Source organism: Aulonocara stuartgranti (genome assembly GCF_965226115.1).
Source record: "Aulonocara stuartgranti genome assembly, chromosome: 8".
NCBI classification, from domain to species: Eukaryota; Metazoa; Chordata; class Actinopteri; order Cichliformes; family Cichlidae; genus Aulonocara; species Aulonocara stuartgranti.
The window spans coordinates 19,274,514-19,302,489 of NC_138959.1; the positions used below are offsets into that span (position 1 = coordinate 19,274,514).

General features: G+C 42.1%; 2 protein-coding genes across 3 annotated transcripts in view; both read right to left on the bottom strand.

Annotated features, from left to right (window-relative positions):
• Positions 1 to 547: 547 nt before the first annotated feature.
• LOC309713292 (protein kinase C and casein kinase substrate in neurons protein 3) lies at positions 548 to 9,212 on the bottom strand. Of its 2 annotated transcripts, none has more exons than XM_082544819.1 (10): positions 9,015 to 9,212; positions 7,469 to 7,539; positions 7,218 to 7,374; positions 6,731 to 6,966; positions 4,433 to 4,588; positions 3,901 to 4,076; positions 3,690 to 3,810; positions 2,906 to 2,973; positions 1,999 to 2,078; positions 548 to 1,168 (listed from the first exon to the last, which is right to left on the bottom strand). In XM_082544819.1, the coding sequence occupies exons 2-10, from the start codon at positions 7,523 to 7,525 to the stop codon at positions 1,056 to 1,058; spliced, it is 1,164 nt and encodes a 387-aa protein (XP_082400945.1). In that variant the 5' UTR covers positions 7,526 to 7,539; positions 9,015 to 9,212; the 3' UTR covers positions 548 to 1,055. The 2 variants fall into 2 exon arrangements, with proteins under 2 accessions (XP_082400945.1, XP_082400946.1); XM_082544820.1 differs by lacking the exon at positions 9,015 to 9,212 and adding an exon at positions 8,688 to 8,985.
• A 3,819-nt stretch (positions 9,213 to 13,031) lies between these two features.
• The window catches only part of LOC309713293 (SH3 and multiple ankyrin repeat domains protein 1-like), a 45,879-nt gene continuing 30,934 nt past the window's right edge, over positions 13,032 to 27,976 (bottom strand). Inside the window, exons 16-26 of the mRNA XM_082544821.1 lie at positions 25,430 to 25,512; positions 25,179 to 25,303; positions 24,254 to 24,389; positions 24,014 to 24,094; positions 23,387 to 23,413; positions 23,240 to 23,296; positions 22,152 to 22,273; positions 19,747 to 19,873; positions 16,423 to 19,657; positions 15,437 to 16,333; positions 13,032 to 15,155 (exon numbers count right to left, since the gene is read on the bottom strand). Coding sequence (XP_082400947.1) covers positions 15,104 to 15,155; positions 15,437 to 16,333; positions 16,423 to 19,657; positions 19,747 to 19,873; positions 22,152 to 22,273; positions 23,240 to 23,296; positions 23,387 to 23,413; positions 24,014 to 24,094; positions 24,254 to 24,389; positions 25,179 to 25,303; positions 25,430 to 25,512 — 4,942 coding nt within the window. The 3' untranslated portion in view covers positions 13,032 to 15,103. The remainder of the gene's footprint in view (positions 15,156 to 15,436; positions 16,334 to 16,422; positions 19,658 to 19,746; positions 19,874 to 22,151; positions 22,274 to 23,239; positions 23,297 to 23,386; positions 23,414 to 24,013; positions 24,095 to 24,253; positions 24,390 to 25,178; positions 25,304 to 25,429; positions 25,513 to 27,976) is intronic.

The window sequence follows — 27,976 nt, forward strand, 5'->3', positions numbered from 1 at the left end:
GAGAGCAACTCGGGTTTAGGATATTTGGCATGCAGAGTAGTCAGCGATTGAACCACCAGCCTTCACGATTAGTAGATGACCTGTCCTACCTAGCTACAGCCACCCAGGTGAAAGCATATCTGGGTAGAAAACAGACAGCAGAATCTCCCTAGAACTAAGCCCTCAACAATATCGAAGCAGTGTGGGATCATCTTGACAGAGAATGGAACAAAAGGAAAAAACATCCAAAGAAGAGATTTGAATGTTCTTCAAGAAGCCTGGAGAAATCTTCCAGATGGCTACTTAACACGAAGGTTTTCCTGAGAGTTTAGGCAATGTTGAAGAATAAAGGTAGTCACATCAAGTATTGACCTTGAGCTTGTTAGAGTTGTACAAACATTTATTTCTTTATTATTATTGCTTTTTTTCAAGATAATTAGAGGTATAGGCTTGGTTTTTACCATATATACCGGTACTGTATTTTCTGTATTTCAAAATCTGCACAGAGATTATTCTGCTCAGTCAAGTAAGAACCACAAGCAACAAAAAGTAGGCGGCAACAAAATAGAACAGAGGAAGAGATTACTTTTATTTTGATAATTCCTCCTGCAATCAAGCAATTTTCTGCGCTTAATATTGAAATAGGCATTAACATTGCATGCACACATCATTGTAAACTTGCACTTGTGTAAACCCCAACAATCACTATCAGCTTCATCTGTATTACAGTGATCTAATGACTGAGGCATGATGGCAGTAAATAAATATCTTCTCTTATTTTCTTGTGTTTTCTCTTAACATGCAAACACACTCACACATATGCACATCCAGCAGAAACAGTACATTCTATTCTCTCATAAGTTAATTCATATTGAAGATGTACTTTAATCAAGTGGGTTTCGATATTAAGGCCTTAAACATTAAAAAAATGTCTGAGAACAGATACTATATGACACAAGCTCAACATCAGTGTGACAACATCTTAGACGATAAATAAGTGGTATTTATAAAGAATTTAAAAACCAAGTCTTTGTAAGAAAAAGGTTCAGGGCATAATATGTTGAACAGTGTTAATATCACTCTGCAACTTCAACATAATTAGCTGGGTAGAACCCCTCCTTCCCACCGCTCAGTGCTCCTCGGCACCAGCCTTGATCGTCCTCTTCCTCGACCTTCAGGAATACCTCACCTGGCATCAAACAGAACAAAACTCAGTTCAGTTATGGGCATACAACACGGTGAAATTAATGTTAATTAAGGCAAAAATTCAACTGATGTTGTAAAGACATATTTCAAAAGGAGATTGGAGTCATATATATAAAAGAATATTAGAGTTTGGACATCTTGCTGTTACACAGCACTAAAATAAACAAGCGTGGAAGTGTGCAGGGAATAAAAACACACATCTGTTTAGGTTTCATGTTGGCTTAACTGACAGTAACAGTTGTTTTTTGCTCCATGTGTCATCCTGCGGTTCAGATATGGGTTTCCAGGCAACCTTGCAAATGCTGTCTTGTGTTTTTCTGCGGTTAAGATTTCGGCACCCTAGGGCAGTGGGTCCTAACCTTTTTCTGGTAAGCCACATGCACACAGTCTATTAATTTCATGATCCACATTGCATGCTTTTTTGGTGTATCATTCAAGAGATAATAAAAAAAGATCCAAGTTGAATTTAGCGAAATAATGATCAGCATAAAAGCATTAACAAGCTCTTGTTTGTTTACATTTTTATGCACAAATCATATTCATTCAGCTTAATTTTACTCCATACTTTTCCCGTGGCCATTTACAAGTTATTAAAATGAAACTACAGCAGCATAAACCATAAAATATCACATTAGTAATTCCACGCAGCACACTTGTGTTCACCAGCCCGTCTATCATCATTTTAGAAGGACTGATTACAATTCTGTCCTCCTACGCGTATTTATGTTGATGTGGCGGTTGTAATTTGGCATAAACATCTTGCCTTTACACCGAGAATAAAATGGCGTTGTTGCGTCACACTGTATGTGTCACCTGCTTTAAAGGACAGCTCATCACCCTCCTCTCCCACGTAGTCGTACAAAGCTCGCACCTTCACACCCCCAATCATCACACTAGGAGGAGAGGAAAAGTAAAAACGACGAATATGAATCAGGCGGAAAAATGTATTGTCCACCTCTGGATCATTATTATTTATTCAGACGTGAAAAAGAAAGTTTTCACAGGACTGCATAGCGTGAATAACTAACTATACCCTATGATTCAGCAACTTGTAGAATTACCTTCAGCAGCAATAACTCAAAGTAATCATTTTCTGTGTGACTCACATTATTGCAGAGGAATTTTGACTTAATCTTTTTTACAACCTTGCTTCATCTCATTGAGGTTTGAGAGTATTCATTTATATCCAGCTCCTGTAAAGATCTGCCACAACGTTTCAGTCAGACTTTGACTGGACCATCGCAACACCTTTGATTCTTTTCCTTTTCCGCCATTGTTGTAGATTCACTGCTGTGCGTAGGATCGTTGTCCTGTTGCTTGATCCAGCTATCAGACAGATGTCCTTACATTTTACTCTAGAATACTTTGGTATTCTAGTTCATGGTCAACTCAATGTCTGCAAACTGTTCAGGTCCTTTGGCTGAAAACAAACCCAAAAAAGCACACCTCCACCAGCGGTGACAGTTGATATGAGATGGCAATCCTTCCAAACAAGCCATACTTTTCCAATTGTTCAGTCATAAACTTTAACATTTAACACGTTAAGTCCTGTAGCTTTTTGATTTTTGCAGGTGATAAACTTACTGATGAAAAATTAAGCAAATGCATTTGGTTACTTGATGGTTTTTGGCTGCTAATTATCTTCTTAATTCCTATGGATGGTGTAGATAGTTTTTTACAGAACTGTATAAGAGCACACACACCACTTGGGGTAACTTACGGTCGGCTTTCCTTTCCTTTTTGGGCTCTCTTCTTTCGCTTGAGCTTTTTTACTGGTGGGACCCATTCCTGATGTAACATGAAAAAGAATATATAGGTTAACATGTAGCTCCCTGACAAAAACTGCAAAAATGAGCTGCAAAAACACAATTCATGGCTCTGAATTCAAAACACCTTGCATATTAAAATTCCCAAATTTACAGTAGAAATTAACATGTTTACCACCTAGTATTATTGTTTTTATCAGCTAATTTCCCCTTTAATTATAATTGCCGAGATGATGTTTTTAAAAGAAGGCTTAAAGTTGCGCATTATTAGCAGTGACGGTTGGTGATAACTAGGCAGCTAACTGTCTGCTAGGCTTCATCTCACTGAACTAGACTGCTCTGCTATTTTCGTGGGGTTTTCACGTTAATTTAATTATCTGACAAATAGTATTGCTCTGCCATCTACAACAGGTTTGCCCTCAAGTTCTGGTGAGTAAAAGTTATTTTATTTGTATTTTAGCGCTAACATACCGTGTCTGTGATTCAGCTAAACTAGGTAGCATTAGCTGATAGCTTAGCACTCTTGCTATTAAATTAAATATAAGACCTTTCTAATATAAAAAACTGCAACAGCCAAAACGTTTCATAAGTGGATATTTATTGTGGATACACTTAAGGTTATGAATTTTGTTTATATGTATATGTATACAAAATATCTACATAAACACAATAGACTCAATTAGTATATAGTGTTTATGTCGCACATAGAATAATACAGCTGTTTACATGTCTGTGTACCTCAATCTTTGGCCAGTCGGTGGGCATGCCTGGACCGTGATTGTTCTTCCACCATTTGAGATCATCTTGCTCATCAATGGCCATTAAAGTTTGGTGGAGCTCACTGTAAACTGCCTTGACACTGGCACAAAGATGAAAAGACAGTCAACGCTACCACTTATGCTAATAAGTAATTTGTACACATAAGCATTCAAGGATTCAAGTTGCTCACCTTTCATTGTTGGTGACATCCAAGTGTCTATGGATGGACAGGAAGACTTGCTTGAGAAAGCTGATCCTCTTCCTCTCCTCTTCCTGCGACTCTTCAAAAATGGCTTCCATCTCCTCCATATATCGAGGTGTGTAGGTCGACACGTCCTCCAGGATTTTCTCATATTTATCTCTAGCCTGCAGGCAGAAACAGCTGCATGATGCAAAGTTGAGTATCCTCCCCAGGAAGAACCTCCGCTGTGTGGCTTTAACAGAGAATCTAATACGTATAAATCATCTGATGCTCTCTGCTGTTCCCATGCTGTGCTCCATAAACACTGAGCAGAGTAACAATAACACATCTCCATAGAAGGAAATTGCTTGGAACAAAAACTGAAGGCTGGGGCTCGTGTTTAGAATTTTTCAACTGAGTAAATATCAGCAGATATGAGTCGTGAATAAGAAATGGTGAAATTAGAAGTCCTATCAATGCATCCCTAATTAAACATGCGTGACTGAGTGAAATGTTGCAATGATTAAACATCTCTCCTCACCATTTCCTTCTCCTCCGTGGCCTTCTCTCTGGCCTCAGTCATCTTCTGCTTTTTCTCTTGGCTCATCTCAGAGTTTTCGTTTGCTTGCTTTTCTTTCTCCAGAGCTGCTTGCTCCCTCTGACAGACCTTGTGGTATGCAACTCGAACCTTCTCCAGCTGTTGAATATACATTTGCATGTAAATATTATTTATTTGATGGAAAACAGATTTAGTAAATATGCAGTTTTTAGCCAGATTCTTTCTTCTTCATTTTTTGCTGAGAGTTAGATTAAAAAGGTTAAGGCCACTTACATCTATCATTTAAGTACAAAGCTTTTGCCACGATTAGTTTATCTTTGTACTGGAACTAAACTGAGCTTAACTACTGTTGATCTGCTAAAAAGTAAATAATAAGGTCCATCCACTATAGCTAGTTAGTTGCATTACATCATTTTTATATACAGGAAAGTCAGATAAGTCAATACTCAGATTTCACCAGGAAATAGTCTGTGTCCAAAAGGTTTCGGTGACTCTTCAATTCAATTCAATTCAATTTTATTTATATAGCGCCAAATCACAACAAAAGTCGCCTCAAGGCGCTTTGTTGTTGTGTACCTGCCTGCCTTATATGACAGAGCTGCTTATAAATTTGAATTCTCTGCTGTGAAATTCAAGGGTCAGAATTTGAATAACATAAAACATCAATAACATAAAAGCATGGATCCATCTCTTATCAACCGTTCAAGCTGCAGGTGGTGTAACGATGAAGGGGGATATTTTCTCATCTCTTTTTGTGCCTCTCGTGCCATTTGAGCGATGTTCAAACACCGCAGCATACCTGAATATACTGTTAGTGACTATGTTCATCTCTTTATAACCACAACATTGCCATCTGGTTTCATGAACATAAGAATGTGTTTACTGTACTCAGACGGCCTCCACAGTCACCCAATTTCAATCCAATAGAGCACCTTTGTGATGTGATTGAATGGGCATCATGTATGTGTAGCCCAAAAATCTGCAGCCACTGTGTGATGCTATCGTGTCAATGTGGACCAAAACCTCTGAGGACTGGGAGTCAGCGAGTACATATTAACATTCTACTACAACAAAGCTACAGCTACAGATTTGTTGATGAGCTGATGATAAGATCGATCTATTTCATGCCTTTTTCAGTTATAATTTCTTCAACACTTAGCTAGTATCATCAGAAAGCTGTAAAAATCCGTTTTTTCAAGGGGGGTACAGGACAACAGGGCAGTTGAGTGATGACAGAGACAAAGGGCTCAGGGCGAATTCAAACCCAGGACTCTGTAATTTACTTGCAGCATACCATCTCAGCCTGAGATGCTAACCTAGCACACAGTTGTTATTTAGACTGGTCAGAACGACATCATAGATATCCTGATATCACGTCATGTAACTAGTCAAAGTGGTATATTGCTACTTATAATGTTAATTTCAATCAAACTTACTAAATACATATTAAAATGATTTGTCATAGTGTTTATTCAAATGGTTATTAGCATAATAACCAATCATAGCAGAGCAACCCTCTAGTTGAGCCGATCTACGACCGGCCCTCTCATTTCTTTAAATAAAACATGCAGCTAGTCAGCAGCTTTGGTCTAACATCTGATATGGAGTTCCTCATAAAACCACATCATTAACAAATGTGGTATAATGTGTTTCTTTTATTTCTTATCAAGGAGGGAGGGCAATGGAGCCTATCCTCACTATTACTGGGTAGCCTGGATGGGCTTCCAGTCCATCACATGGAGCTGAGAGCTAGCCAACCATTTATACTTAAATGTATGGTTACAGCCAATTTAGGATCACCAATAAACCTGTCTTTGGACTTTTGGAGGAACCCAAAGTACCTGCAGAGAACCCATGCAAGCACAGCAAGAACATAAAAGATGCAGCCGGCTGGCAGATTTGGACCTAGAACCTCTTGCTGTAATATTTTCCCAGCAAACATTGTCCCTTGGGGCCTGTGTGGGACAAGTGTGGGTTTGCTGGACAGGGCGTACACTGGCATGTTTGCTGGGTTACTACCTTGAAAATGAAGCCAAATCTCTTTTTTTCTATTTTTCTGCTAAGTGAAGCTAACAGGCTGCTAGGAAAAAGAAACATTTCAGGTCTTCTTGGGCAGTCTTCATCTGCGTGTCTGATATATCTTATGTTTATTTCTTAGATATATCTTTCATTTGCTGATTAAGAAAATGACATTGCCAAAAGCTAAGAGGACATTCAGCCTGTTTGGTATTGCTAGACCATCATTATAAGTTCACAGTGGTGGATGTATGTGTGCTGCACCTTCATAAGCTTCTTGGACCAGGGTTTCTGCGCACGTGAAAAACTCGTATTGGTGTCGTAGCTCTCCCTGAACCCGCAGAAGATTTTCTTTGGAAAGGTCTCCTTTTGCCAGGTCTTCACCCGGACTCCCTCCTCTGAAGTTAGCGACTGCGAAATGGAAGAATGGAGCGCGGACAAACGCTCAGTGGAGGTGAAGAAACACTGCCATGCTCTCATGAGGGAGCCATAAAGTGGCCCTGAGGAAGCAGGAAAAAAATAGAGGGGATGAGGAATGAAACAACACAGGGTGCAGTGATGAGTCATGGTACTAATAAAGAAATAATGACCTTAATTTTTACACTGAAATTTCAGGCAAGCACAGATGTGCTCATAAAATAAAAATCAGTACTAATTTTGACTTTGTGAGAACAGAGATGGTGAGAAAAGGCCTGGGAGTGTCTGTTTTTAAGCCAACATGTCTTCCCATGACATAGCTTCTTATACTTACGAGAATCCACTATGGACTTCCACTTGCTGCTCCACTGGCTGAGCTGCTGGGCGTACTGTTTTTCTACCTTTGCTCTCTCCATGAAGCAGGCCACTATGTCGTTGCATGCCTGGAAGGACCGTTCAGTTCGATGCACTGTGCGTACATAATTCCCTGGCTGGTAGGAAAGCAGGAAAGATGTTGATGATATGTGAGAATAACAATTTTTTCGAGTAGGCACACCTACTCTTAACCATAAATATAATCCTCACCATCCAGAAACTCTGTTTCCTGGCATCCTCGGGAGGCTCTTTGGGAAGGCTTGCCATTATTGGGAGCACGTCTGTCTCATAAAGCAAAAGATTTGTTATAGAAGATAGTTGCTAGACTGGTTTGGATACATAGCAGGCAGAGAAAGAGAGTTTTTATTGGCAGGCAGAAGACGTTGATTATCATTGCAACAGGTTGGACGTCTGCACTGTGTGATGTGTACAGTTTCCTAGTAAACAAAACCGCTCCCCCTGTATGGGAAGTGCATCTGACAGAAACAAAAACTGACAAAGCTTTGTAGTTGTGTGTTTGCTTATGTCATTGTCATCACAACTTGTACAGTTTTGTGTAATTTATACTGTACAATGCCCAGATAACCCCTACTTGGAGTCTTCCTGCACTATTAAGGGGAGTGCCGTTCCAGTGGCAGACTGGAATTCACAGGGGTGGGGATCTGCCAGCAGGAATAGAACAGCTGCTCTAACATTCTTCCTGTTGCCTTCCCAAAATAAACAGTGCGGAAAGGTCATCTTTCCCATTTGCTCTGACTAATACAGGCCCTGTTAGTACCAACAGTCTCCCACTCTGACTCTTGTTGCCATTCAGTTCAGAGATCATGTCTGCAAGAGTGCAGAGGCAGATTTCTGATCTGGCAACAAAAAGTGTGATTTTAATGAAATAAAGTGTCCACATAGCAGCCATATTTGCACCGCATGTTATGTATGACCCATTGGGCAGACAGAAGAAGAGAAACTGAACAGAAGAAGGCAGATGTATCCACAAATTTGTCACAATCTGGCTTCTGTCTGTCTGGGTAGCGCGTTGACACATGGCTGGCTGAGTAATATGAAAGTGACTAACCACACCTCATCACAAGACTCAGCATGACTGAGAGTCAGACTCATAGCTTCTTTTCTATAGATAGCTGGTATCCGTGCTTGTATTATCTTGTTTAGACTTAATTTTTCTCACTTTCTATGAGCTCCTACAAGGTTAAAAAAAGTCCCCCCAGGCGCAACCTAGACTTGCTTCATCTTGACTCTACTGTTCATGCAGAGGAAAGGAAGAGAAGCAACAAGCGAACAAATGTGAACAAGTATTAAATAGTTTGTCAGACATATGCATTCAAGTATTTTAACTCTTAAAAACTCGCATTCGCAAGCCAAGAAAGCATTAAAAGTGGCAGCAGAGCACTCATGCCAGGGAGCAACCAGCACTTACATTTCTCTCTGAATCACCAGTGATTACTCAAGTGACCACTTGTTACTGTAGTTCAAGGGCTGCTGAGGATTTCTCTCCATGACTATCTCCCCCTCTCCCAGTGTGCCTCTCCTCCTCTAACACATGCTCCTCTCCCTCTCTCACTGACCCAATTTTCCCTTGGCATTTAAAGTTACACATACACGTTGTTGATCGCAAAGTGGGTGTGAAACGCAGAGAAGCCAGTAGGAAGAGAAAAATAATGTTAAACAAATCAGAACATTTGCATGGTAGCTGATTCTATGCTAAACAGCTTCAGGGCAAACAAATGAGGAGGACGAAACTTACCTTTCTCGCTCTCCTACCCGTCAGCTGTGCTTCTAGTTTGCAGTCATGCTACGACAAACTATTCTTCCTCTTTTTCTTCTGATCCTTTACTTTAGCCCCATCCTTTTTCAGCTTGTTTAGCTCTTCTCCCCCTCTGTGACTATCCCCGTCTCACTTTCTTTCCACTCTGTTATTAGAAAAACAGCTGGAAGAAACTCCCCTCCTTCTTTCTGCCCTGCCTGGCCCTCCCTCTGTCTCTCTCAATATGGTGCTAATGAGATGCTGAACCTTCATTTTGACTGTTCACTGGTCACAGAATCATGTCAGTGTGGCACACAGTCATGTGAGCCTATTAGTGAGAGTGTGACAGCAGGAGGGGGGCTAGGCAGAGGGGGGCTCCCGTGAACTGCCACATTAGCCCTATGCTCCACCGTGACCTGCCCTTCTCTCTGGTCGGGCCTAGAAAGAGAGTACAGCATGCAGCATGTTCACCTACTCACTGTTTATTCTGCCCTGCACTCTTTTGGATGCGAGCCAGGAGTGAAAGGAGAGCACCAGTGTCATCCAGACTTACACTCTATTCACTGCTGTCTCTAGCTGGTCTCATTGATTTGCTGAGGCTTGCTGGAAACAGTGGAAACTGTTGTGAACACAACATTGGCATGTTACATTTTCAAACACAGCTACGTTTTGGCAGTTTTAAATAAGTTATAAAACAATATTGTGATTGATTTGGAGCCTATGGCAGTCCAGTTATTCTTATTCCAGTGCTCATTTTGTTATTTTTTTAGCTCTATTTGGTCAGTTTGGGAAATTTCTGTCTCTTTAACTCCTTGCCATTAATATTGCCTGTATGCTTTTTGGTGCACAGCAGGTATTGGACTGTACAAAAGATGCCTTTTGTGCCTTATGTACACTGATGCCTGCTCTGTTCTGTGCTGGGGTCTTTCTCAAGCTGCTGCAGAAGAGATGCACATTGGAAGGCAGGAGGAGGTCTCAGAACAGATCCATGACATCAAATATAAATTGCTGCAGATGGAAATAACCACTGTAACAATAGCCACTGTTGTCGCGCTGCAAAGAGGGGTTTGAATCTAAGCCTTTCTGTGTGCATATGCTTGCATGTTCTCCATGTAGATGCGTGGGTTCTCTGCACAGTCGAAAGACATGTTAGGGTAAATCATGATTCCACATTGACCACAGTAGTGAAGGTTTGTCTGTTTTTGTGTTTGCCCTGTGATAGAACTTTTGACCGGTCCAGAGTGTACCACATTTCTCACCCCATGACAGCCGTGCTGGGCTCCAACCCCCCTCCGACCATAAGGATAAGAAGATGGATGAAAGAAAATAACAGCATTCTTTTAACTTTAAGGGTCTTTGCTAAAATTATTCAATTCTGACAACTTCACTAAACTAGCAAGTAAAGTCACAGTATGTCCTGACAGAGATTAATGAGGTATAATGAAAATATCTAAGCCTCCTGCTACACTTGGATCGCTCTGTGGAATTCCAGTTTTTATCATTTGCATTTCCACATTTGGGATGCATCCTATTTTTTCAAACAAACAAAACAGCATCACTTCAGTTTTGTTTTGGGGAAGAGGATAACACTGTATGAATTCAAGTTTGTATGGGGGGGGGGGGATAGCTGTGTAGACATGGCCGAAAGCCTCCTGCCTTCTCCATGTAAATTGAGTTGATGCACAATGGCAGGTATCACATTTTGCATCAGAGGTTTTTCTTGGAAGATCGCAAGACATTACAGTAGAACACAGTGTTGACAGTTGAAAAACAAAAAGCAAGCAAGCAAACAAACAAAAACAATGAGCACACTCCTGGTCATGCTCCTGACCTGATCTGCCTCCTTCAGGCATGCACATGTGCTTTCTTTTTACACTGATAACTGCTGTCTGGTCTCTGGGTTGTAGTCAGAGACCCATCTGTTATCAGCATCACCCATGACATACAAGTCAGTCTGACACAGAATTGGATGGCGACTTTCTGGACAGGTTTGAAATCCATGGTGAAAGCACAGATATGCACGTGTATATGGTTAGAACGAGACTTCCATTAAAGTCTTTTTGAGAAAAAAATCCAGGGTATATAAGTAACATTTAGGGGTCAATGTGTCCAAACTGTGAAAGCGTTTGTTTTCTCACTTGGTAGATGTCTCTAGTAATAGAGTTTGTGACTTTGTGTGTCCTGGTTTCCGAGTAAGCATCTAAGATTTCTGCTGCATCCTCGAGACAATGCAAGCCAAGCGAATAGTAATTGTGCTCATAGCAATGGAAAATTACATTTTAATATTTTAAGACCATTATATATTTTCCAAATCACAGACCTGAATGCTACTTACTATTACTTTTCAGACCTTGGAGAAACAGAGTTTAAATTAAAATAGAGATTGGTGACAAATTCAACAAACAATCCTGTTATTCAAGTGAAAAAAAGAACAAGTGTAAAGAAGAAAATATCTGTAGGAAGAACAGAAACAGTGTTCTACATGCTTTAAGTACAAGTTTAAAGACTTGTTTCACCAGTCAGATTGCCCAGTTATGTGATGGTTACTCTTTTAATTTGTACCAGATATGCAGTCCTTATGCAAAATGAACTTGAAGATATCAGTAAAGAAAAGTAACTTTGAAAAACCCTTATTAAAACTACACATGTTGTGAGTAAGTGGTAGCCTCTGGGACCGAAACATGAAGCCAACAAGGAGCTGTCAGAAACTGTAATTCCTGGATGGGCTATTTGAAGCTGTCTCTAAAACTGAATCAGTTTTAATAAGTATCCATGTTAAAATCTACATTAGAATAAAGCATATTTACAGCCTGGTACAAAAATAGTTTTTATTAGTATAACTTATATAGTCCTTTAAAAATTGGTTTCCTCTGTTTGTAAAGCCGCAAGACCTCCCATGAAAAACACCTGAAAACCAAAGACTGCATATAAAAGATGGACATAGCCATTTTCGTTGTTTTCCCTCCAGTCCCAGATCTCGCGATGCTAACAGTGTGTAACATCTCACCACTAGATGTCAGTAGATTGCAATCAACTGAATTTTGTCTTCTTACTTACTCTCTCAATTCAAGTGCAAAATCCAACTGTGGTGACCACTGCAGGATAAATGACTCTGGCCACCATTTATGTGTAGTGAGTATGCGGTGTCAGTCCACTGTTTACCTTAGCTGTCAATATACTGGGTGTCCATGGCAATTTACTCTGGAGGAGGCTATAAAAGGAGTCAGTATGAGTTGATGAATCAGTGAAGCTGATAACAGAGGTGAGTTGTTGAGGATATCCTGAATTTTTCTGTTGGTAAGACCTGCTGAGCCTCCCTGAGCCTGGTTCTGATGGAAGATTTCTTCCTGTAAAAGGGAGTTTTTCTTTCCCACTGTCACCATGTTCTTGCTCAAGAGGGTCGTCTGATTATTGGTCTTTGCTTTATATTTTTGGAGCGTCTTTGGTGCTATAAAAAAATAAATAAAATTGAATAAGTTCGATTAAAAGTATCCCCATGAGAAGAAAACAGTTGTGGCTTTATGACACAAAGAAAACCGATTCTTGGTAGTTTTCCTAATTGTGTGCAAAACTCAACAAAAAGAAATGCAAAAAAAGAAAATAAATGGGAAAACTGGCACGAAAAAATCAGCATGATTACATTTACAGTTTTCTCCCATGAACCTTAAACTGACCACCACGGTAGAAAACAGTCATTTCTTTCAAGTTGTTTTGCATTGTTCTTCATGCCTCACGGGCATCATTCGTTTTGCTGCATGAATGCAGCCAGTGTTTGCTTTGAATCAAGCCATCTCATCTTCTTATCCTTGCTCTCTAAACTTTTGTCCTATTAGCTCACTGAGCCTGATGGGAAAACAATCCTGGACCTGAAAACAATGTTGTGTTCAACCACCCTAGGGCTGAGACGAGCTGCTGCCAAATGACTCAATTCAAACACTGCACTTGAAATTGGATCATTATGTGAATCTGTCAGAAGAGGGAATCCAACATGAAATGAGAATCACAACAGGGCAATAGTTTATTTTAGCATTTATTTCAACACCTTAGTTGTACCTCTATCATGTTGTTTACCAGTATACTGTATTTTATTTAAAACAAAAATTATATATATATATTTATATATTTATATATACCTTTTATCTCTGCATACTTATGCTCAAACTGTATGTAGTCATAGTCGTTATGCATTTCACTAGACCTAAAATGCTCTTTTAAATCATAGTATGTAATGCTTTCTACACTACTGCTCAATCCTTTCTCCTTTTCGACCATAATGTGATAGCAACTCGTCATAAGAATACAGAGCCGTAATTTTAAACTCACATGTAGAAAATATGCAGTATACTAACGTGTCAGCTTCACAGGGGTCACCACAGGGCGAGCAGTATAGAAAGCATTTACAGAAAACCCAAAATGAACCATAAACAAAACAAAGCTTCAAAGAATTTTGCCCACACTATTTGGAAGACGGAGATTCTTAAAATGTTTACATACTTAATATTATAATCTTCATTATACTATATTTTTATATGTTATCTTTGTCGTTGCCATCATCATCATTACATACAGAGCTATAAATGATGTGTTTTTGCCTTACAGTTGATTTTACTGCAAATGGCTAAACTGGCACGTTAAAAACAAAATCCAGGATGTTCATGTTCACCTCTATGCAACACTCATAGTATTTTAAGTTTATCGCAGAAAAATCCCTTTTAAAAGTGAGTCAGAGCTTTTCTTTCTGAGGGGTAATGTGTGTGGAACAGTGAAACATTTGGATTGTCATCTGGTGAGAAAAGATAAACAATGCTGTCTGAGCATTATAAATACATTTTGAAAAAGGCATTAGAGAAAGAAAGGGGCTCAGGGGGCAAAGCATTTGACTACCAACGCAGGCAGATGGACACACACGCACAAAATCAGACACACACAGACTCACAGAGGCTTAAGGTTGAGGAAGTCAGGCAGACAAAAGCAGTAAAAAGCCCTTTTTGATCACTGCACCTGCTGTGTGAGAGAGAGGGCGTTCAACATTATGGCATGGTAGAGGATGGAGCCACCCTTTGACCTGTGCTATGGCCAGTAAACACCAAGAAAGTCTAAGAAAAATGGTTTGAAATGACATGCTAAACATTTCATTTCTAATATGCCATTTCCTTTCTGCAGAATAATCAAGACAACAATAAAAAGATTAATTTAACAACAACAGTTTTTCAAATTTCTGTCCTCGTTTTTCACAACTTTGATTTCAACGTTTAGAAATACCCTGACCAGTTTGAAATGAATGATTGCAATCAGCACTTAGTACAAAACAAATGGTTTCTACTAATAGTGAATTCAGTTTAACATGGAAGATATATTTAGCGCTTGCAAAGTACATACATACAAAGCATACTGGGGCAACCTTTGGGGGAAAATGGCAAATATATAAAACAGTACTGTGGTTGTTTAGCTTTTCTTCTATCATCATTTACAAAAAAAAGCCTTTCTCCCACATTCTGACTTTGGCTCCAGTACTCGCAGCCATACTCTGATCTGCTTAAAGCTACAAAACTGATGTTAGGATATGGCCCTCTGCTTTTACAAGAGTTTCTGGCTCAGACATAATCAGTAACATTTAATTGGGCTTCACCCTTTAAGCAGCAACTTTGCAACTTTTTCTTTGAACTCAGACTCAAGTTTTCTCATTGCTGCAAAGCAGCAGATGGTGTGAGAATCCATCTGTCAGTGTGTGTGAGAATATGAGTGCAAGTACGTATGTGTGTTTATTCTTTTACAGCACAAAACGGTGTGTTAATTAAATGCCTGTCCATCAAAAGTTTTAAAGTATATTTTCAGATGAAAAGCATTATCTGTAGAAATTCTTATTTTCTTCATCACCTCTTTTGACCAATAGTTCTACAAATTTCCATCCAGTGCTCTAAAACAAATGTGCAAGACAACATGTTTCTCCACATATCCATGGATTCGAACAAGTTCAACGCAAGCTGTTGTTGTCCACTGTTCTTCTCTTGCAAATCTTCTGTTACTGATGATCTTTGTCATTTCATTTCTTTCCCTCTTTTTCATCTTTGAATCACACCTTCATTCTCTCAGTCTGTGTCTCGGGGAGGAGTACTGACATGCAAAGGAGAAGAGAGCCGCCTGGGAAGAAAAGGAGGCCAAATCAAAGAATAAGAATGGGTGGAAACTTAAAAAAGATGGAACGACTAAGGTTGATATGACTAAGTTACTAAAGTGAAAGAGAAGGGAATGGAGAGAAGATGCGATGACCTTATCAATTTATATGCCTCTAATGAAGGAAGGGGATGGTTGAGCTAACTTGCATGGAAGTAATGAGACTCTTTGACTTTCCTTCATCATCCAGTGCTCCTTTTTGACCTCGTTGCCTCTCTGTTTTCCAGAGTCTATTAGTCCTCCCTCACCTGTCAGTGAGTTTCTTCAGTGCCCTCTCGATGTTCATTCGATGCCCCACACGTGTCACTCCTAGATCCAAGAAGTCATCCTTGGTGAGTGAAGGCAGATGTGATCCATCTATCTCATTGTCTATAAAACGCTCTCTGTGTTCACCCAGATTCAGATAAGCCAGCCAGTCGGCCACGTCATACTTGGTCCAGTAGGGTAGGGGTTTGATGGCAAATGGTTTAGTTGGAGGAGGAGGATTGAGATGGGGATAGTTGAGACAGGAAGGGCTAGGTGGTAAATGCATGGGGGAAGAGGCTCCAGAGAGAAAATGAGTGGGGGAGAGTGAACGGGAGACAAGCAAGGGATTTGGACTTGGCACACCAGATGGAGAAAACAGTGGAGGAGTTGAAGCTTTGTAGGCATCTCCTAGAGGGATGCCAGGAGAAGGAGGAGTAAGGGGCCCGGGAAACTCAAATGGGTTGCTGTAGACGGGTGTGCTTGGAAGGATTGGGAGAGAGGAGGGTCTGGGAGGGGTGGGGCTTTGCTGTTCAGTGTTATAGATAAGAGGACTGGGAGCCCGACGTCGAGCAACTGAAGACCGCATCTCTTTAGTAGGACTGCATGGAAAATCAAAAGTCTGTCTACGCATCTTGGACCTGTGCTTAGGTGATGTTGGGTATGGGTAGTAGGTTGGAGAATGGGGAGGATGTGAATGAACTGGGGACGAGGGCATTTGTGGAGAAGGGGATCGGGTCCAGTTGCGCTGAACTGGGACTTGAGGGGAGGGCGAGACAGAAGGTGTTGCCGAGAGGTTTGGGGTCAGGGTCTGACGATGCTGTGGGGAGGAAGTGGGCAGCGGTGAGGTCGAGCGTCCAGTGGGAGGGCTATGAAAAGCATCACTGTAATCCGCTGAATACCTAAAAGACAAATAGAATTATCCTGTAAAATGTAATTCACACTATCAAATATCTTTCATTTAGTTATAATATCAAGAAGATCAGCAAACCTATGCATGGTGGGAGACTTTGGAGTGTGGCTCCACTCATCCATGCTCTTCATGCTGCTCATCTGCTGTAGCTTGGAGCTTAGTTCATTGATGATGCTGGCTTTCACACCTGAGAGAGGTGAGTGAATTCTGCGGCCATCCAAAACCAAAACGCCTCTCTGGACTCCAGCTTGCTCGTGTTCTCCAAGGTCACTCCAGCCCACTGATCGAGTGTCCATGGGCCTCTCTAAGCAGGCAGCCAGGGCAGAGCTGAAGCCGTCTTCCATCTTGGATCGACTCTGCTTGTGCTTCCTTTCATCTGAAAATCCTCCATCTATACCGGTGTCTTCTGGGTTGTTTTGTCTGTGTAACTGCAAAGGAGCGGGATTGGTGCTGTTCTGCCTACGTAGTGCTACAGATGGGCCCCTCCCTCCACCCTCCTTGTAATGAGTCATCTTCGGAAACACGGGATTTGCCAATTTGGCGCTGTGCACCTCAAATGTTTGCCCACCTGAGTAGGTTGTGCAAGGATCCTGATGTTCACTGATTTTCTCTCCCTCTCCTCCTCGCCCATCTCCTCCAACCCCTCCTCTCTCTCCTCTTAGCCCACAGAGTCCCAGCATTTCTAAATGGTGGTCACTGCTACTGTGACTGTCCAGCTCTTCAATTCCAGAATCCACCACAGCTTCTTGCCAGTCTCCGCTCTTGTGTATAATAGTAGTCTGATGAGTGTGGTCAGATGCTTTTCCCCCTGTGGTGAAGCCAGCCTTGGGCCCAGCCATAGTCATACTGTAGTCAGAGGATGCTGGAGAAGTTGTGGTGGTGGTGGCAGCAGCAGTTGCAGTCATGGTCGTGGTAGCATAGGTCATGGTAGTGGTGAGGGTGGCAGTGCCTCTGTCCTGTGCTGGGGTATGAATACCTATTGAGGGGTCGTTAGAGCTGCTGTAATAGGTGTGGGAATGGGACATGGGCTGGGGTCTGTGCAGCGATGTAGGAGGCAGAGAAGCAGCAGAGGTGGTGGTGGTGGTGGTAATGGAGGTGGAGGCAGAGGGAAAGATCTGTGGGGATGGATAAGATGGAGAGAGAGCTGACTGCGTGAGGTTGGCCACTTCACTGTCATAGGAAGTAAGGCTGGAGGTAGCGGAGTCGCCACCCTGTGAAGTGGGTTGGGGAGGATTTGAGGTCTTGGGGGATGGGGGAGGAGGTGGGGCGGGTGGAGCAGCAGAAACAGAATGCTGACCCTGGTGTTGACGATGTTGTGAAAATTCCCGGACCCTCTCATTCTTACCATTAGCAAACTGCAAAGGAGGGGGCAAGGGATCTGCGAAGACAAACTCATCGTCTACGTCTATTGATGGAGCTGGTGGAGGCAAAACCATGAGTCCTAAATTTCCACCTGCTCCCGCCCTAGCGTCTTCCATTGCTTCGTGTGCTTGTGAAGGGGCTGTGGGGACAGTATACTGAGGAATGTAGCTGGTGTTGGGAGTGCTTTCCATCTGAAGGAAGGAAGGTCTGCGGGGGGCAGGTTGAGTTGGTGGGGGAGGAGGCTGTATGGGTGGAGCAGGCCTGCTGTCATACACCTCCTTTTCTCGCTCCCTGGGACTTTGTGGGTAGTACTGGGTTGAATATTGGCTGTTTCTGTCTTCAGAGAAGCGAACTCTAAGACCTTCCCTGGGTCCTCCCTCCTTTTCTCTTTCCACACGCTCCCCACCTGCCCCCCCCAAACGTAATATCCTTGGTGATTGTGGCCGGCTCAGAGATGCAGGAGAGGTGGTAGTGGTTGGGGAACTTAGGTGGAGAGATACTGGAGAAGTGTAGGCCGACTGCGTTGGCGTTGCAAAAAGAGAAGGCGTTGGAGTCTGAACAGGGGTGGGGAAGGCTCCTACTGTGGAAAGTTGCCGGCCAAAATGTCTGTCCTCTCGTCGTGTCCTGCGATCATCTTTTAGAGCCCGCTCTCTTGCAGCCAGGGCCAATCCCAGAGGGGATGAGGGGTCCAGAACCTTCCCAGTAAGTGGGTGAATGAAGGTAGTGGCAGGCTGGGTTCCATACATTGAGGGAGCTGACTTAGGCTGGCCGTCCTGATTGAGGACAGGGGAAGAATACTCAGGCAGGCCAAAAGCTGGGGGCATGCTGCTGGAATAGCTGACGTAGTTGTCTCCAGAAAACATGCCTTCATCTATAGACTTGGAAGGCCGAAGCCGAGGGGTGGGCACTTCCATTTGTGAGCCCTGTAAAGGCTGAATTCGTACCCCTTGTATTCCTCCTCCCTCTCCAGCTCCACATCCTGCTTCCACTTGGATGTCCTCCTCTGATGAGAGGAAGAAAGAAGCACTCTTTCTCCTCATATCTCGAAAGCGTTCCCTTTCCCTGCGTGCTCCTCCACCCGCAAATGTTGTACCAAATGCTGAACTATAATCCAAGTTTTCTAGGTTTTGCTGTGAGGAAACCAAAGGGGCAACAGTTGATGAAGGCAAAGAAGTCGATGTTGGAGGTTGAGGTGGCACAGAGGTGAGTGGTGAGGGCAGGCTAGTATTAGGGCCGTCTGGGGTTGCCTCTCCAGAGGTTTGGTCTTCCACATCTTGGGAGGGCTCAGCCTCCATGCTGCTACCCTGGCTGCTTCGACCACTGCTACTGGTGGAGGGCGCTTTGACAATGATGGTGGGAATGGGGATAGAGCTCTTCTCTTTGGTTGCACCTCCTTTTCCTCGATGCTGTCTCAGACCATCTTCCACTTTTGACTGTTTCATCAAAGCTCCCCGACCTCCCCTCCTTGCCACCCCTCTGCCAACTCCTCCACTCTGATCCCGGTTGGACACAGGTGGTTGATGCTGGGGTGCTTGTTGTTGGGCCTTAGGCTTAGCACTTGTTGGGGGTGTAGCACTGCTGTAGCCTCTCCTTAATCCTCCCATCTTGCCACCACCTCTCCTGGGCGCCTCTGGCTCTCTGATGCACAGTCCTTCTGACTGCCTCCGAAGGGTGGGAACCATGACCTGCTGGTTCATTACACCTGGTCCTGCCCTTTCCCAGCCAGCTTGGGAAGGATGCCCTGGCTGAGAGTGGAGCTGGTAGTGAGGTTGAGATACAGGAGGGATTGGCATGGCAGGTCCTCTACCCGGATGAGGGCCTGCAGACAAAGGTGGCTCTGGAGCAGATGTGTTTGGTGGTGGGGGGATTTCTTCTGGTCCAGGCACAGACAGGCTGCGAGCTAACTTCATAGCAGGTGGGTGAAGGTACTGCCTTTCCTCCTCTGTTACACCTAAGAAGAAGGTCACACACATTTAGAAACATTTACAAGAAGAAGCTGTACTGAGCTGGCAGATATCTCATAAGAAGAACTGACATTACCAATAGATTTTTGACGCATCATGACTGCATGCTGGGGACCGTGGCCTGGTTGAAAATGAGCTTGGTTGTAGTCAAAACCAGGTCCAGCTTGTACCATTGCCAGTGATGACTGCTGATCATATGGTTGCTTCAGGTACCAAAAAAAAAAGAAAGAAAAGTAAGTAAAAGAGAATGAATGAGAATTTAAAATGAAGGAGGTTTATAAAGAGAAGAAATGCAACAGTAATTTAGATATAATCAAATAAAACTGATGTTGGCTGTTGTTGAGTAGATATATACAGAATAATCCAATACATAAAAAACAATAAGTCTGAGTAACAGTACATTAGGCAGCAGAGTATAGATGAATGGACATAATCTGACTCACACTAAACAAATGTTTTGGAGTGGGTGGTCAATAGTCAATCATTTTCTCTAAAGTGCAGCGAGGGCAGGAGAACACCCAGAGCTAAAGACCAAGTTGGTTTAGAGATTTGAATTATTTTTGTTGGTATTAGTCACCTCCATGACTAAATACTGTATGTGCTAAAGCAGTGGAGAAGATCTGAGAGGGTGAAATAGCTGTTGAGTAATTGTTTGTGTGTGTGTGTGTGTGTGTGTGTGTGTGTGTGTGTGTGTGTGTGTGTGTGTGTGTGTGTATAGTTATATATAGATGGAAATACAGTAAAGAAGGCGAAAACAGTTTCTACAATTCTAATGAGTTTGAAAGATCATTTAGTATGATTAGCTTTGTTCTCCAACACAGTATTCAACAGCTTTTTTGTTATTTCTTTAAGTAGTCTTCAGGAATAGTTCTCCAGGCTTTTAAAAGACATTCACAACTCTTCTTTGGATGCTGGGTACTTTTTGTTCCAATCTCTTTCAAGGTTTCTTGTGGGATCATCTGAATCCAATGCATGACTGAGTGTGTTCTATAGTTTGTTTTCCTATCCAGGTATGCATTGACAGTATGTTTGGGCCCATTTTCATGTTGAAAAATGAAGCAATTGGCAATCAGATGCTTTCCAGATGGTATTCTGAAAAATCTGATGGTACTTTTCTGCATTCATAATTTCATTGATTTTGACAAGACAACACTAAAGCCCCAAATCCTAACAGAGGCTCCATTGTAGACACTCACTGTTGTACCCCTCCCTGATCTCCTCCATACATACTGAATCAGAATTTTCAATTTTGGATTCATAACACACAAACTTTTCTCTGTATTTGCCTTCCTCAAAACTTGAGACCATTTCTGATGATCAGCAAACAGTAGATGGAACCATTAAAGGTCCAGATGCATCTCCTAGGTGACTTTAAAGCCCCATTTCCATTAGTACCTCCTCGGATCGACTCGCCACAGTTTTCAGCAGGTATATTTTACCTTGACATCCACCCTTGTTGTAGTGTTCGTGTCGCATATTAATTACATCATGGGATGCTCAGATGCGTTGCTATGACAACGTCCATGCACATTAGGTAGTACTCAATTGTAATGGAAAACCAGTTGATCTGAGCTGAGTCATGGCGAGCTATGGCGAGTTGATCCAAATAGGTACTAACGGAAAAGGGGCTTTAGATACTGCTCATGTGCAGTAGATAGTTTTGTTTGTCCTCCACTTGTCCAGTTTCTTTAAATTTTTTAAGGACACGCTTCTTTTAAAAAAAACAAACAAAAAAAACCCCCAAACAGTTTTCATAGCTAATTCATAACAAATGGGAGCATATGTTAATTTAGCAAAGTGTGTTAGTAACAAAATGCACAAAGATACGATTCAAAATCCGTTCCTCTCATTAAAAATGATGAAAAATGACAAAAAAGCCTATCTCCTTAGAAGCAAAATATAAAGAAAGGACGGGTGATTATATTCAAAATTGCTCCTTAACGTGAGTTCAAGCCATTCACATTGCAGCAACTTAGTGCATTTAAGCACATGGACATGATCCAGACAACCTGCTGAAGGTCAAACTGGGCATCAGAATGGAGAAGAAAGGAGATTTAAGTGAGAGAAAATAACCAGTGAGTGGCACTTCTCTGGGCAAAAAATGCCTTGTTGATGTCACAAGTCAGATGAGAAGTGCTTTGAAACGATACAAACACAAACGTAACCCAACAGAGGTCATCAGAAGAACGTCTGAGGAATATTTCTAGCATCTTGTTAAATCTTTGATTTTGTGCCAGAAAGAATTAAAAGGGGTGGGGTCCAATTGAGGCAATAGGAATAGCTTGGTATAAGAAAAGGATTTTCTTTTATGAACTGTGATGCATGCAGAGCAATGTTAGTATAATCCAGGAATAACCAAAAGGATAAAAAAAAACAAAGGTCAAAATGAGCATTAAAGGCCCCCTTTAATAACTTGTTGACATGTATGTGCTACAGGAATGACCTCAACTAGGACAATTTCCTCACAATTCCCAACAGTACCTCCTTGGACACATTGGGAACAATACTCTTGCTTCGGTCCCTCTTGCCTCCATGACCTCTCTGGCCCTGGTTGTCTGATGTCATGGTGTGTTGAGCGGCAGCCAAGATTTCATCCAGTTTATCTAAAACACAGACAGAGCAGAGGGCATAAGACACAAGGCGTAAGTCAGGGCATAAGGAAACAGAGGAGTAGTGGAAGAGCCGTAAATAAAGAAGCTAAAGGAAGATTTCAGTGATCCTACTCCTCTCTCCTTAAAGGTACAGTGTGTAAAATTTCACCTCTAGCACAACCCCAGCTACGATGGCACTGTGGGACAACAACTCTTCTCTAGTGAATGAAGGCTATCAGTCCACTGGTTACCTCAGTCATTAATATGTGTCCATATCTATTTTCTCAGGATGAGGCTGTAAAGCTTTATGAAATGAGTCTGATGAGTCAGTGATGGTCACTTCTGACCAGTGACAGCGAGCTGCTGTTATCTAGTGTTAGTGAAACTTCCTTTGAAGTGGATCTAATGCTGTTGGACACTTATCAAATAAACTATCATACATTTTGTGTAACGTAATCAAACTTTTTTACTAAATATTTTTTAGGACACTCCAGCCCAACATTAGCTGGCATAACGTTAGCAGAGCTGCTGTTGTATAGCTGGCTCATTGTCAGCAGCCCTGAGATGGGAGGTTCACATATCTAATCTGGTGACAACAAGTGACTGCAACACTACTGGGAATAGCTAAGCAGGTTTATGCACATTTCCATGTGACTTCAATCCAGATGATTAGGTTTGATATGAGGGAGGAGAGACCCGTGGTGCAGGAGGTGGAGAAAGACAATACGAAAAATGATGATAAAAGTATACATGAGCAGATGTTAAATGGTCATATATAGTTTGAAAGAGCCACTGTATTTCTCAGCCACTGAATACAAGATGGACTCTGCCTGTATGAGCAGTTTATGATGCAGCTATATCAGTTTGCTGGAAGTTATAATCACATACCAAATAACCTCAAAAAACTATGCACTGTACCTTTAACGTATCTAAACACCTTCTTACAGTATCACAAGAGCAGTGAGAGTGATTTCTTACTTAAAGCCATCTGATAGACGGTCCTCTTCTTATCAGGACCCTGAGAGGACTCGTACTCTGGAAAAATAAGCAAAAAAGACATCAAACTGACTGATTTTTAATTAAAGCTCAGAGGCTGATAGGGGTGATGATAACACTGATACTCACCTGCTTTCTTTTTCCACGGAGAGGCAGCTGTTGCACGCGTAATTGGGGAAAGAGAAATTAGGTGTGACTAGAACTTCTGCAAAGTGTATAAAGCAGATGAAGAGATGAAGTACATACTCAGACACATGTGATGGTGTGAATGCTGATGTGATGATAGGGATGTTGATGGGGACAGAAATGATCATGAGAGCACACAAATCTGTGATTCTCCCACCTTTGTCCACTGCATGCAGCACATTTGGTTTGAAAAGAAGAGAGAAAACAGAGCTGTTTGTGACAAATGACATTTTAAATGCATCATTTTTACAACATGCCGCTGCTTTTGTATCGCTTAACCTCACTGTTTAATTGCCACCTTTCCTCTTCATGGCTAACATCATAAGTGCAAATGAATCAAAAGACTTCTTCCCATGAAGCTGTTGCTAGTGAAAAAAAATGCACCACTCTGGATAATTTTCTTGGCTTTCTGCATCAACTTGGTTAATATTTAATGCTGTGTTTCCTTAATAGTACCACAGTACTAAACCATCCTCCTGCAGAAAAACTGCTAACCCACCCCAGAAGAAGCCTTTTCAATGTGACCCCCAGAACTCATGCTTTTGCGCTTTGTCCCTTCTTTCGTCTTACCCATATCTTCCAGCTCTGATGTCATTGACTTGGAGCGCAGGGCAATGGCAGGAGGAGTCAGTCTTTTTGTCTGCTGTGGGGCTGCCAAGGGAAGCCAGCCAAATGCAGATTTAATGTTTAGAATTCTTGTATACAACCCATTGCAACAGGCTTTCAGGTTGACGTAAACATGCAATCAGCTTAATCATCACATGATAAACACAGAATTCAAATGGCGTAAGACGAAAATCTGACTAGTACCTCGCTTTCGAGCCGTGTCCTCCAGCTCAGGGTTTCGAGCAACCATGACAACTTTCACCATGAGACTGTTGCCGCCCTGCCGGATCATGTTGACAACCTGCCGATGACCAACCTTCACCACATTCTGACCGTTCACCTGCCAGAAAAACACAGAACAAAATGAAAAATCCACTCTAGTCGCACAGAGTGGATGAAAAACCTGAGACAGTTTGGAGTGCACACTTTAGGCATTGTCTCCTCTTACCCAGTGGTTCACTTTAACAATTTGGGTTTCTTGTGTGGTTTAAAACATAAATCTTACTGGTTTCTGGGCAGGTGCACCAGCAAGTCAAGCTGCAACTTAATAACAGTTACAAAAGCTTGGGCAGCTATATAAGTGACTCATATTAGGTTGAATAGTAATGAACAGCTTCTGTCAGCTGTAACAAAGGTTTGACAATCACCATTTTTAGTGCCAGGGTTTTAAGGGAACATACAGGAACTCTTAAAGGCCAGAGAGTTGCAGCAACTACAAGCACAGCAGCCTCCAAATGACCATAACTAAAATGCAAATTATATATTTAGGAGAAGTATAGAAATAATCGCATCAATGCATCATATCCTGCACATATTTTTAGTGCACACAAATGTCTTTACCCTGTCCATTCTCTGTTTTCTTTATTGTCTATTTTTGCTGTTATTAAAGGACATACAATCACTGAACAGCAAGTGAAGAAAGCACTAGCATTTTTAAAAGAAAAAATGCTAATGCTGTAACGTGTTTGTTGTAACGTGTAACGTGTTGTAACGTGTTTCCTGCAGCTTCCTATGTTTGTTGCATAATACATGAACATATGACCCCAGTTTCTGTTTTACAAAACTACTTTCTTCTTCATAGGTCTTGAATTGAAAGTAAAAGTAAAGCTTCAGTTAGCATGCCGGTTACCTCGATGAGGAAGTCCCCCATCCTCAGGCCCGCTCTCCACGCCACGCCCCCCTCATCAACAGACTCCAGGTACTGTAGCGCGGGGAATGCTGGCGTTGGGGTGAACTCCTCTATGGGAGTCTGAGCTGTAGATGATAACAAGACAAGAGGTTCACCACAACAGGAGCATGGATTTGATCATTATGCAGTAAATAGCTAACAAGACTTAGAAATCTTTGGCAATACGTGATGAACTTTGAGAAGACGCTCACCTTTGGCTCCCCTGAGTACAAACCCAAAGCCCTCATTGTCTTTCTTCTGTAGGAGCACAGTCTTCTCCTTAATGATGTAGTCACTTGGAAAAAGTAGAGAACGGGTATATGAAATGAAGGAAGGGGTGAATAAAAAAGAGAGAGTTGGAGATGAAGATATGATTGTCTAGTAGAAGAAAAGTGTTACGGTCATGCAATTAATGCATCTTCTAAATGTGGAAAACAGCTATACTGCAACACATTCTGAAATCACACTGCAGCAAAAGATACTTGGGCTTGTGGATGTCATACAAAAAGCTTTGGTACACAAAAGAGGGTTGATGGGGGGGATACAGTTAGTGTCACAATGGGAGGAATTGTATATGAGATGACATTCCATACTATGGAGTAATCCAGCTAGAGCTGACAAGCACTGGGCCGGGGGGAACAGCACATTAGAAAAATGTGCACATCCACTGATAATGGAAACTTCCAAATGCACCCAAATCGCTGCATTAGCTTTCACCGCCTCTGGCAGCTTTTGCAAGGATACTGCTTCACCGACTCCTGCGCAACCACTACCGGTCATACATGACACTTCAAATTATGTACAAGAAGTCAGACGGGCCTCTAATCCACCCCCCACCATCACAAACAGCTCCTCTTGCTCAAAGACTACAGTCCGAGAACATAGAAACATCGATCACAGGCTTTGGCGATGCAATCTTATTATGAGACGGCTTGAGTAGTGGCTCAGCAAGCTCCTTCATTATTCTATTACCATGTCTGGGACGTTTTGGCCAGGCTGCTTTACAACGCTTTCTCTAATACAGGGCCAGTTAAATGGACTCCACACTGCCACACACAGCCACATCTCATGAGTCATTTCTGGACTTGACTTTCTAACAATGTCAATTCACCCTGCCCCTGCTAGAGAGCCCGGGGCTCGAGCAGAGTTGTATGATTAAAGAGGAATTCCAGATATTTCTTTCACAGGCAGCTCATTTTTTGTGTTAGTTTGTGCTGCTTGAGTTAACTCAAACTGACACTCCAACAGAAATCAAATCAAAGGATTTGATTTCCCAAAGAAAAAAAAATGGCAGAACAGTGAGAGAACAGGAAGTGTAGCCTGGTTGAAGAATCGTCCTTATTTATAGTGATAGCTCGACTGCCAAAACATACACTAAAACTGCTCCGGGTAGGCTCAAGGACAGAATTTGTTTTTTCCTGGAAATAAGCTGTTTCGTTCATCCTTCTTTTAAATGGGAAGTTAAAATAAACTGTCTATTTATTTCATGATAAGTACGTGATAAGTACTGAGTAGAGGTAGGATTTTTTTGGCTACAAGGTTGCACACTAACTCTGCCTTCACAAGGGACGTATGAAAAATAATTTACCATGAAAAAGGGACAAAATGTAAAATATTTTTTAGGTTTTAGGCAGCAGATGTGGTGGGGGTTTTTTGTGTGTGTGTGTTTTTTTTTTATGTCTGGCGAGTTCTCAGTACTCGGTTCTTATGCATATAACCCCGCAAACAATGTTTTGCCTGTGCCTGCGCAACCCGGGTTCAGTGGACTCATGAGCATTGGCTGACGGGCCCGAGGATCCAGACTTTGACATGAAGCTGTAACTTTAGCACTGAACAGACGATCGCTAGTTTCCCCTAGTGAGGTCCATCCCTTGTGTGTTCTCCATCAATGTTACTGTTTCGCCAACGCTCAGCCGCCTTCCAGCCATCTGCTCCTCACACCTCATTCCTTTTTCTCTCACCCTGTCCTCCATCATGCCTTCCCTCTCTGAGGATCAAAGTAACACAGAGTGGGTGGACAGATCCATCGGGCTCTTCATCCATCTACTTGTATAAGGATAACGGGGAAGGGGGGGCACGGCCACAGTTGGTCTTTTGGGGGTTTCTAATTTGCATTGCTGGCTTACAGTAACACACCTGATTCCCTTTACGTATGCAAAGCTATGTAACTCGTCTGTTGCTACAGAGTCCACCACGGCCCAGCCAAGCAGGACCATAAAAAGCACAAACGTCCCTGGTTAATTAGCAGGGCACACTCTCAGTGAACTGGCTGGAATAAAGCTGTAAGCCTACTAGAGACTAGAGTTATTATGTACCCTCCTGAGTCATCCTCTCTTCTATCCACAATCACTGAGAAAAAAAGGGAGCTTTTTTAACCATTCACCTGCTGAATGTACATGCAAATACATAGCTTATGTGGAGACATTACACACACATCACAAGTGAAGCACTTGACAGATGTTTAGTCACACACACACACACACACGCACACCGTGGATGGAGACATGGTAGACAGATGAAAAGCGCACAGATAAATGTGCAGGAGAGACACTCCCACAGCGAGCGCTATGACATACACACTTATATGTGAAAGCCACATATATTTGATTCATTGTATATAGTCACATGCATTCTCACATCAAGAAAAAAGCACGCACACACACAAACATGCAGAGAAATGACCGCTTTTCCCACATTAGAGGAAAAAAAAAACACTCTTTCAATTTACTGACTTTCCCAGTACAGTAAAAATACCACAC

Excerpts from the sequence above, each read along its gene's own strand:
- LOC309713292 (XM_082544819.1), bottom strand. The coding sequence starts at position 7,525 with ATGGCAAGCCTTCCCAAAGAGCCTCCCGAGGATGCCAGGAAACAGAGT. Across the intron at positions 4,589-6,730 it reads GGTCCAAGAAGCTTATGAAG|CTGGAGAAGGTTCGAGTTGC; the intron begins GTGCAGCACACA and ends TATATTCAACAG. Across the intron at positions 2,079-2,905 it reads AAAGGAAAGGAAAGCCGACC|TGTGATGATTGGGGGTGTGA; the intron begins GTAAGTTACCCC and ends CTCTCCTCCTAG.